Raw genomic sequence first — 11,345 nt, 5'->3', positions numbered from 1 at the left:
CCGCTCATAGTGTTATAAATTATCAGTACTTATGTTAGTATTATAGTAATCATATTTTGTACAATAATTTGTGCACTAGCTTGAAGGGAATACACAAACATTATTGCACCAAGTTATGTGTGATGGTGTACAAGAGCACACGGTCCTGCTGAATGAACTCTATGTTACAAGATTTTGGCTGAATGAAGGCTTCTCATTTTTGGTGTGAAGCCCAGCTAACATACTTGTAATGTCGATACAGAACACAAGATGCTCAATCATCATTACCACCAATCTATCAGAGATTCACTTGTGAATATGAATGGCTAATACACACCACAAAGTTTACCTCTAATTGCTTCGCACTCTCAAAATCTTGTAATATTCAAACTCCGCGCCATCTTAATTTTGCTCTTTTGAAGGGGCACATAGGCTAAAGTACAATAGTGGAGGCAGAAGGTAGGAACCTGTAAACCTGGAAGGCAAAAGGAAATGTCTCCAGAGAGGCACACTCTCATCCCACAGGTACACCACTCTGACCACAATGATCTCACCACCACAAATGGTAAGGGAGTACAGCAGCCTTAAAACCGTGACCTCCAGGTACAAGAACAGCTTTTTCCATCAAGCATCCATCAAGCTCCAACGGTGCACAACACGAAACTCAACAATTAGAGTAGTCTATGGACTCTATTTTGATTGCACCATGTACTTTGGTTCTGCATTACTATGGTCCAGTATTACAGATTATTAACTTATTGATTATATAATCAATAATTGGCCTGTTAAGCTACAGCAAGTAAAAAGTTTAATTGTCCTATTGCTGGTATAAATGACAATTAAACACACTTGACTTGTTCAATGCTCTATCAAACACAGCCAGTCAGAATATCACACCACCATTCCACGACTTCTATGACATTCTCACAGAACCAAATTAGCACCAAACATGTCATGTCAAACATCAAGAATCCCTTAAGCAGCATGGAACAACTTAACCTGCAAGCAGATATTTGCTGTCCGATCTAGTTAAATGAATTCTAAATCCAAAATAACACTTCTGTGCTGAATATTGATGGATGGTTGAGATACCACAGCAGCCAAATATCCATCCAAATCCAAAGAGGTTTTATTTTCCCATGGAACAAGTAAACATGATTGGAACTGTGTTTCTGCTTTATTCATTTGTATTTTTTTAAAAATCAGTGTTCAAATATCTGCTCAAGTCGAATTAATGAAGTGGTAATAAATCACTCTTTAAATCCTGAAAGTTTCATGCATGGTCAGTAATACAGTCAGAGCCACAACTTTATAATACCAGCACTCTGTTACCACACTTCTTGCCCTGGTGTAATTGGAGATGCGTGGGGAATGGATTTCAGAATAAAAAGATTAGAACAAAATCAAATGAGACATTTGGCTTCCTCCTCCCCTCAGCAAACCCTCTCTTATGATTAATAGGTTTGTTAATACCAATATCCAATTTGCTTTCCAGGTTCTTTTGTAATAATAGTTCAAGATTATAAACAATAAACTGAATAAAAAAGGGACAGAAGATCATTGCTCAGAGTACAACGTAGATGACCAAAATCAAAGAGCAGTTTTGCACATTGCTATTTAATATTACTTCACAAAAAAAGACTTAATACGCTTTAAAGTTAGCATTCCACATATGCTAAGTAATCCCTACAAATGTCTAAAGCTACATACATTACAGGCAATAATTTAGTACAAAAGATCCTACAGAACGCAAGCTGCTGTACAGCAAAATAAGCCAGCTTTGCACATCGTCAGTTACTGGAGAGAAACAGGAGTTTAGCAGGTGGACTTGTGTAAACTATTTACTATATTCATATGGAGTACATGTTGTAAAAAGTGATGCACCTTGGTCACGCTAGTCGTACACCAGAAATTATTTTGGCACCAGGGCGTTCTCATTCCAAAATGTTCAATGCACTTAGATCAGAGAACTACCTTTATGCTGTGAAATCCACGTGGCATATTATTTTATGATAAAGAACTACAAAATATTTGATGTTCCCAATTTCTTTTCTTTGCGCCTGTTGACATTTATCAATAAAACTCGGGTCTGAATGAAATTACATTTATCTCGAGCTTATCTGTGCTCAGCTGACAAAATCCTTCTGATATCACCCACAATTGAAACCTGCCAATATTCTTTAGAAATATAGTTATTCCACAGGAAACAAACGACCGACTCCTTCATACAGAGCCAGAGTCACCACTGCAATATGATTTCAATGATTGAGCAGTCATTAATCACACGTTTCATGCTCCTACATTTTAAAGTTCAAAGTTTTCTGCAAAGAGTGTTGAAACAGGTTAAACTGTATTGAATCATAACCTATCCATTGTAAAGGCTGGAGGTCAAATTGCAACAGACCTATTCACCCAGTTACAACTCAGGATTAATCATCTTTAAGCACAAAACTTCAAAAGTGTCCCTTGTGTCTGTGAATAGGTCCAATGTGCACTTTTTTTTAATATTTGGGAAAGAAAGTTTTGTATTTCAAAATACTTGTTTTAACAAATGCAAACTTATCAAAACCTGTCTCAAAGGCAACATCACAAAAAATTAGGTTGCTTTCCTCAAAGGACGAGATAATTCAGGTTGTCCCAGAACAGACAAAATCCAAAACCCATGGAATTCAATGTAGAAAACTAGCTTATAATTCTGAAAGATATCAAATGTCTTCCTACTATCGGTTTACCCACCAGTTAATAAAATCACGTCCTTAATCAAGAGGTCCCTGGAAAATGAGTCGAACATATCCTTGTTCCCCTGTGAGCTGAGTAGAGCAGAAAGGACAGGCTGCATGGAAAGTGTGCGTGCCATGGGGGAGGGGGATTTGGGACCAGTAGCTGGTAGTCTTCTCTGAGCAAACATGTCCACACGGGCTAAATGCATGGGTTGGAGGTCCCGCATCAACGTAAAATCCAGCCTCACTCCCTAACCAGAGAGGAACATATGGGCCGAGTGATCGGCACATGGGGCAGACTCGCTCTTTCCCATCCCTCTCATCCTTGTTTCCCCAGTTGTGATAACCGTGTACGTGTCCACAATGAAGGTACACCCACGGCTGCTTCTCATCCACGTCTTTCCTCTTCATACTGGGGAAGGCAAGCGTGTTAAATCCCACTGGGCACTGTGGTCTGGCTGCATTTATCTCCTGCCGCAGGGCTTCCAGGTGCTTCACCGTCGGAGTATGAGCAAGTCCTTCCGCAGTGCGCCAAAGTAGTGTTGCTCCACAGAGATCTATCAGGGAGCCGTCCTGCAGAACATTGCTTTCATTCTCAACCTGACAGGACAAAGAGAGAATCAAAAATTCAAGTTACAATAAATCACTTTTGCTCATGACAAAAACGTTTGTATCTTAACGGAACGTCTGAAATTGAAGACGGGATTTAATTTTTTTTATTTTTAATTAAAAATAAATCACCTGAACTGGTGAACAGCCTACAAGCAAGCTCGGTGACAGACGGGTGGACCTGCATTTGGTACAATAAACCCCAGGTGTGCCTTTGGGGTGGGTGAAGCAAAAGGCATGGAGCTGCACATCTGCTTTTCCCCAACTGTTTAAGAGTTGGAGCTCTTCAGAGGTAATCAAGAGAATATCACACAAACAGGTAATATGGAGATCTTAGAGTTAGAATCAAACAGCGTGGAAACAGGCCCTTCGGCCCAACGTGCCTATGCCGACCAACATGCCCCATCTACACTAGTCTTACCAGCCTGCGCTTGGCCCATATCCCTCTAAACCTATCTTTTCCCTAACATACCTATGGTGACAGACCTTTAAAATACCTCCTGCAACAATTTTCTTCCTGAAGGCATAAAATCTTGCTAGTTTAAAACTGTGTGGAGATTAAACACCATAGGTAATAGAACAGTACAGCAGGGGTACAGCCCCTTCAGCCCACAAAGTCTCTTGCCAATCACCATGTCACGGTAAAATAATCTCATCTGCCTGCACATCCCTCCATATCTAGGTGAAACTGTCCCAGGGGGTAGTCTTCAAGAACAAGTATTGGCAGCTATATGACTGCATTTGAAGAACAACTAAACTCGTGCTTTATCCACATCTACCGACCTATTTATATTTACCCATGGTGCATAAAGTTCCAAACTATACGAGTGTTGGGATGTGTTAGCAGCGATGCAGTGATACTCCAAAACTGGAAAGATCATTCATTCAAATCAGCAATGGGGTAGATCAATAATAGCAGATATGTGTAGGAAAGAACTGCAGATGCTGGTTTAAATCAAAGGTAGACTAGAAGGTAGAATAGCAGGTAGAAGCTAACTGGCCTACAAGTGGCCAATCTCAGCATTAAGCCGGTAACAATCATGCACTTCACAAAGTAAATAAGAGCAGCTTTGCTAGTGTCGTCTCCAACCTTCCAAATATATAGCAAATGCTATTTATTCAATCAGTAATTATGTTCAGAGTAATATATAATTCCAGTTATTATAATTTCACAATTTAAAGCACAAAGCTGTCATTCCAATGAGGATTGTATGAATTTGAAATCCTGCCCCTTAATGCCGGGTTTCCATAGTTAAAATATCCCTGCTGACGTTAACTTTCAGGATAGCATTGCGTGAACCCTACCATTCTTCCCCGCTGCTGTGCCGATCTAGTTTCTCTCAAAGTAAAGACATTGCCACAAACGGATATCTCTCTCCAGACCCCTGGTTTGGAATCCTCAGTAAAGCCCAGCCTCGGGTGCATCACCAGCACCCCGTTTGTGGTTAAACCATCCATCTGAGCATCACAGGTTTTCCATTTTGCAGCCTTCTCCTGAAAGGTGGAAAGAAAACAATTTAAGCATTCGTTGGGGCCAGGCGACTGTGAATCTAAAGATTACAGTCAGATTTTTTTTTTCCCCCATCTGAACTTACCCCAAGGAATATATTCTTGAATGAGTCAAATCCAGCTGCAAATATCCGAGCTGTGTAGGGAAGACTTCTTTCACATATAATACGACATGCGAATCTGGATATGGTGCTCTGAGCAGATTGTGTGTCGGCATTACTCTGGCTTCCTGGAACAGTGTCCGTCACCACAAAATCAATCGGATTTTCAGTCGAGCGGCCAATCTAACGAAGAACGGCACAGATAAGTCCACTTTGTTACAAGTAATTTCCATCAGCAACGTCTAAAGTCTGCCCGAATCCCAATGTTAGCCAGTTGAGCACCTCTGAACAGTTCACGTAAAAGATGAAATGGTGGATCTCAACTATTGATTACTCTGTGTTCCCTAAACATTTCAGCTGTGGAGAAGGAGTAGAAGAGGGAGGGGGAGTGTTTGTAAAAGTTACTGAAAATTAGAGCATACAAACGGTCAAGCAAAATGAGGGGGTTAGCATGCGGTCTCACTCTGGCAATGGAGGAGGATCATTGGAGAATGAGGGTGGGGGGGTTAGTGGTTAGCAACTGGGAGATCACATAGGGCTTGGCAGACCGGGCGCAAGTATTCAGCAAAATGCTTTGTCTTGCCAATGTACAGGATTACATTATCCGTGAAAAATGATTAAACTTTAGGTTTTATTTTATTGCAATGTGGGCCATTTGAACAAACTGGTACAATATTGCATTTTCTTGAATGAAATGACCATTGCTGGTTCAAACAACTAACTTCAAAATTCTCTCTTTCATTTACTCTGAAATTAGTGGCGAAAATGAACTTCATTTCTCTTCCATATTATTTTGTTCAAATTTATCTTAGATTTTAAGTAATTTGTAGATTAGCCCAAAATATGATACAATAGCTTGCTAATAAATGCTTAAGATTTTGTGAATGAGGTAGTTGAGGCATAACAGCATTTAAAAGACACTTGGACAAGGAGATGGGACAATTGCAGGCGAGTGGGACTAGTTGAGATGTGGCATTATGGGCAGCACGGGTGAATTGGGCCGAAGGGCCTGTTTCCGTGCTGTATGATGCTAGTAGGTTAAAAACAGCAAATGTGATGCCAAAATTGCACTGTAACAAGTTGTCTCAATTCCAAAGAACTGAAAGTATGCTATTCAAATAGTTTTGTAAAAATGTTTATAGATAATCTCAAACTGAGTGGCATTGTCCAGGAAATAAGGGACAGCTCCACTCGACAAGCTACTACAGAAATACTGCGGCTAACATCAGAATAAATGTTAACAGAATTAATCGGAGTTGAATTTGTTAGTGTCAGAACTAAGAGTGCCAAAACTCTTGGAGCACCTTCATTTATGAAGCCGAGGGAAACAAGATAATTACTTTCAAATCTACGTGTATTAAAGGTTTTATAAAAATCGCAACACTGGTTACCTGAAACATATCTGTATTGTTGTCATGTGTGTATTCCACCACCACTGTCTGAGCTCGAGACAGTGTGTACGAAATACTGTGTTGGTCCTTGTTGCTTATTGCCTGCACAAAATACATTGAAAGGGAAATTATGAAACTAAAAAATATACATTTTGAGCAAATTTTAAAGTTATGAACAAAACACAGCAACAATTATACCTACTTAACTGTAAGATAACAAGGGCCAATCTAAGAATATCACAAAGACAGCACAGGTTACAGCATCTCTCTCCACCTCCAGCACACTGGATCCTGATGCCATGGGTAAAGCTCACAGCAGCTTCAGTGCACAGGTCCTTCCCAGGTTTCAGGTGCCTGACACGCACAGCCCAAGTGTTTGGCCGACCAGCAAAACGTAGTTGCCAGCTGCTGTAGCTGCCCAGTGGGAACTTGGATCACAGCAACATCAGAAGAGTTGACTTAGACACCCTGGGTTTATCTAACCATTGTCTGTGGTTGGGCAGTCTTGTTTCTGACTTGTGAACTGTTCAGGTTGCAGACAGTTGCAGGAGTGGTGATAATTACAAATTCATTCCTGCTCCATCACAGGCAACGTGGCCCATATCACTAAATCACACATCGTTTCCTTCAAAGATCTCACACATCTCATGCCCAGCACCCAAAACTGTCTACTCCCAAGCAGTTTCTCAGTGACAAGACTCCTTCCTTCTTCCCACCTCTCTATCCATTGCAGACTTTACACTAGATATTTCAAACTACATGAACTTTTAAAATGTACTTTGCACTATCTAACACTTTGACGACCCCCTCCCCCATGCATTTTCTTTTAAATGTATATCTTTTGAGGGGGCTGTCTATTCTTATGGTCTCAACAACAAAGCTGGAATTAGGCTGGAAAGAGTACAGAGAAGATTTACAAGGGTGTTACCAGGACTGGAGGGGCTGAGCTGTAGCGAGGTTGGGTAGTTCAGGACTTTATTCCTTGGTGCACAGAAGGATGAGGCGCAATTATAGAGGTGAAAAATCATGAGGGGAATAGATAGGGTGAATGCAGTGTCTTTAACTGGGGGTAGGGGAATCAAAGACAAGAGGACATAGCTTTATGGTGAGAGGGGAAAGATTTAATACAGACCTGAGGGCAACCTTTTCTACAGAGGGTGGTGGGTGTATGGAACAAGCTGCCAGAGGAGGTAGTTCTTGGTTCTTCTTGGTTCTTGGTCCTCCAAAATATTCCAAATGGAATTTAAACTGGAGGTGGGTTGAAACTGGTCGACCCTTGGACAGGTACATGGATGTGAAAGGTTGAGGGGATCTGGGCCAACGGGATAAGTGTGCCATTTTGGTGGGCAAGGACATGTTGGGCTGAAGGGCCATTTTCCATGTTGTTTGACAATGATTCTAAATGAAGGCATCTTCATCTACTTGCTTAGAGCTACTGTTAGTTACACATCTTCCACCTGCTGCTAAATCTACATTTATCTGCATCCAGGTTTAGATTTAGATTTAGAGATACAGCGCGGAAACAGGCCCTTCGGCCCACCGAGTCCGGCCACCCAGCGATCCCCGCACATTAACACTATCCTACACACACTAGGGACAATTTTTACATTTACCCAATCAATTAATCTACAAACCTGTACAAACCACTGACATTTTTGTGGTTCTATTCACCATAATTGATCAAATCTGTTCAATAACAAGCTCTCTTCTACTTTGCTACGAGCATGCCTTGATCTGTTCTTTCTGCTTCATTTCATCAGTTCCACAATTTGATTCAAGACATGTTCACATTGCGTAGGAAAAAAGCTGCAGATGCTGGTTTAAATCGAAGGTAGACACAAAATGCTGGAGTAACTCAGCGGGACAGGCAGCATCTCGGGAGAGAAGGAATGGGTGATGTTTCGGGTCGAGACCCTTGTTCAGACTGAGGAAGGGTCTCGACCTGAGACGTCACCCATTCCTTCTCTCCCGAGATGCTGCCTGACCCGCTGAGTTACTCCAGCATTGTGTGTCCACCCATGATGTTGCCATTTTCAGTGTGAAATTGCAAGTGTCAAGGACATACTTTCTCTGCCTGCGGCGTGCAGGTGACATGCACGGTGCTCGGTTTCACACCATTCGGCTTTGGTCTTTTGAATAAAGCAAATCTGCTTTTTCTTCGTCCTCGGTCTCCATTTGGCAGAGATCCATTGTACCTGATTGAACATAAACTAACGGTAAATAACTTCAAATAATAACCAAACTTTCAGGGTAGACACAAAAAGCTGGAGTAACTCAGCTAACAGGACAGGCAGCATCTCTGGAGAGCAGGAATGGGCAAGAAGGAATCAGTCTGAAGAAGGGTCTCAACCCGAATCGTCATCCATTCCTTCTCTCCAGAGATGCTGCCTGCCCCACTGAGTTACTCCAGCTTTTTGAGTCTACCTTTGGATTAAAGTGGCAACTGCTGTTCAATCTGCAGCAGTTCCCTACACAACCAAACTTTCAGGGAAGGTTTTCAGGAACATTGTGCTCTGAATGCTAGAAATTCATGCCACAACACACTTTGAAATATTGCGATTAGACCAAATCCCCAATTTTTTTAAATGCAAATGTGTGCACAATCTCCACCGGGTGGCGCCGTAAGCTGCAGCCTCGCCAAGACTGTCTCACCCCTTTCTTCTTTTGTTGTTTTTAGTCTTTTTTATTTGAATGTTTTAGTTGATCTTTAGTTTTTGTATTATGTGGGGGGTTGTGGGAGAGTCCAGAACCAGGGGCCACAGTTTAAGAATAAGGGGTAACCATTTAGAACAGAGATGAGGAAAAACTTTTTCAGTCAGAGAGTTGTGAATCTGTGGAATTCTCTGCCTCAGAGGCCAATTCTCTGAATGCATTCAAGAGAGAGCTAGATAGAGCTCTTAAGGATGGCGGAGTCAGAGGGTATGGGGAGTAGGCGGGAACGGGGTACTGATTGAGAATGATCAGCCATGATCACATTGAATGGCGGTGCTGGCTCGAAGGGCCGAATGGCCTCCTCCTGCACCTATTGTCTATTGTCTAATATCTCTTCCCTCGGTGGAGATGTGACTTTTTCCGATCGTATCTCCGTCTGCACTGCGGTCTAACATCATGGAGCTGGCGGTCCCTTTATTAGGGATCGACTTCAGGAACTCCAACCGCGTGAGCTCCGACCGCCCCGATCACGGGGGCTTCGATTGCCCCGACTGCGTACATTTCTATCGCCCCGACCGCGGGAGAAGAGGAAGAAGGTGCAAGTTATTAGTCCTTCTATCACAGTGGGGAATGTGAGGTCGCAGGAAACAAGATGGCCGTGCTGCCTGCGCTGGTGGGGACTCGGAGGGAGGGAGTGCCGTGAGGAGGTAGTTGAGCATGGTGGTTACATGCATGAGGTGCCAGAGGAAGGAGTTGAGCATGGTGGTTACGTGCATGAGGTGCCAGAGGAGGTAGTTGAGCATGGTGGTTACATGCATGAGGTGCCAGAGGAGGTAGTTGAGCATGGTGGTTACATGCATGAGGTGCCAGAGGAGGTAGTTGAGCATGGTGGTTACATGCATGAGGTGCCAGAGGAGGTAGGTACTATAACAGTTTAACACATTTTTCATAGGTACATGGATAGGACAGGCCAAACGGGATCAGTTTGGTTGGGGCATCTTATTTGACATGGATGAGTTGGGATGAATGACCTGTATCATGCCGTATGGCTTGATCTACACTGAGATTTTCATATTCTAATGTATAAAGGAAGGGGGCGGTGGGAGGAAACCCCACACAGGGTTGTCCAATTCCAGGAACCAGGTTTCAACAGACAGATAGGGTGATGGTTTTGCTAGATGTGGCAGACTAGCAAAACCATGTCCGCTTTTCAGCAACAATTGTAATATACAGGAGGTGACGGGTTGATGGGCTGGGGTAGGACAATACAATGTAGACTTTCTCTCCCACTGCAAAATACTGCTTCTCTATTTGGTCTTTACAAATGACCATTCTGCTCATTACGGGAGGCAAATCTAAAGCTTTTACATAAATCTGGAGGCTAGATAGGCTGCAAATGGGATCTGTTGACAACAATATGAGGCATACACGCTTTAACTTTTAACCTTTAGTTGGCAAATCATGTACAAATAGTTCATCATCAGAACCACCATTGTTTCTGCCATTGCTTAATGCTGGATTATTTTCAAATTCGTCAATTAAAATCAAAATATCTCCAATCTTCCCTCGCAAAACTTGAGACTTTAAACTTTACTAAATAGGTTTATTATAAAATCATCTCCGAGTTTAATATTAATAAATTACAAAGAGTGAGGCACTCATTTATTATGGGTTAAAAGATGCTAATGTTAATACTATATTTGTTAATTGATGAAAACATTCAAGATCAAGATAAAAATTGAGAAAAGCTGTCCACCAGAGATAATTTTAACCCTCATTTCGATAACACTTTGCAGGGGTGGGGGGGACTCATGCCTGCTTTTTGTCAGTGCAATCCATGAAATCGCTGCTGGGCCAAATGAAGCATTAAGAGTTTGGGCAGTGGCCAGGCAGAGGACTGCAAGCATGATCTCAACGTTTGGAGGTGGTTCTACCTCATAACAAGTGATGTACCACACAAAGTCTCCACAGCACAACGTTTAAATCATAGTTTATTTTACCAATCCACTACCCTTCTTCAAAATACATGTACTTACCCTAACACAATGATTTCTCCATATTTAATGGGTGCTTTTGTGGATGAAGAAAGATTTTCTTGATCAGGAGAAAACATTAGCCGTGTTAGGTGGTATAAACACACAACACCGATATCTTCAGAGTCTGGAATTTTTACACAACTTTTTCATAATTTGTTTTTAAATGTTCCTGTATAGAAAAGAAAAAGCAGTTTATTACAATTCACCATCGGTTTCAGAGTTTTGAGTGCATGATTGTGAATGTCAAAAGAAGTTAACAAGGGTTAAACATCCAAGGACGTACACACCACTGGTGATAAATGGGTCTACTGTGGATAGGGTGAGCAGTTTTAAATACTTGGGAGTCCG

At 41.9% G+C, this 11,345-nt stretch overlaps 1 protein-coding gene across 4 annotated transcripts in view; it reads right to left on the bottom strand.

Annotated features, from left to right (window-relative positions):
* Positions 1–1,578: 1,578 nt before the first annotated feature.
* The window catches only part of peli1b (pellino E3 ubiquitin protein ligase 1b), a 28,748-nt gene continuing 18,981 nt past the window's right edge, over positions 1,579–11,345 (bottom strand). For 3 of the 4 annotated variants that reach the window (XM_078405690.1, XM_078405689.1, XM_078405691.1), the window contains exons 2-7: positions 10,998–11,166; positions 8,375–8,504; positions 6,310–6,420; positions 4,904–5,101; positions 4,614–4,802; positions 1,579–3,299 (exon numbers count right to left, since the gene is read on the bottom strand). In XM_078405690.1, coding sequence (XP_078261816.1) covers positions 2,736–3,299; positions 4,614–4,802; positions 4,904–5,101; positions 6,310–6,420; positions 8,375–8,504; positions 10,998–11,074 — 1,269 coding nt within the window. In that variant the 5' untranslated portion in view covers positions 11,075–11,166 and the 3' untranslated portion in view covers positions 1,579–2,735. The remainder of the gene's footprint in view (positions 3,300–4,613; positions 4,803–4,903; positions 5,102–6,309; positions 6,421–8,374; positions 8,505–10,997; positions 11,167–11,345) is intronic. The other variant, XM_078405692.1, reaches the window with a different exon arrangement.

This window comes from Rhinoraja longicauda, chromosome 9, assembly GCF_053455715.1.
Source record: "Rhinoraja longicauda isolate Sanriku21f chromosome 9, sRhiLon1.1, whole genome shotgun sequence".
Taxonomy (NCBI): domain Eukaryota; kingdom Metazoa; phylum Chordata; class Chondrichthyes; order Rajiformes; family Arhynchobatidae; genus Rhinoraja; species Rhinoraja longicauda.
This window is presented reverse-complemented; position numbering and strand designations above follow the sequence as displayed.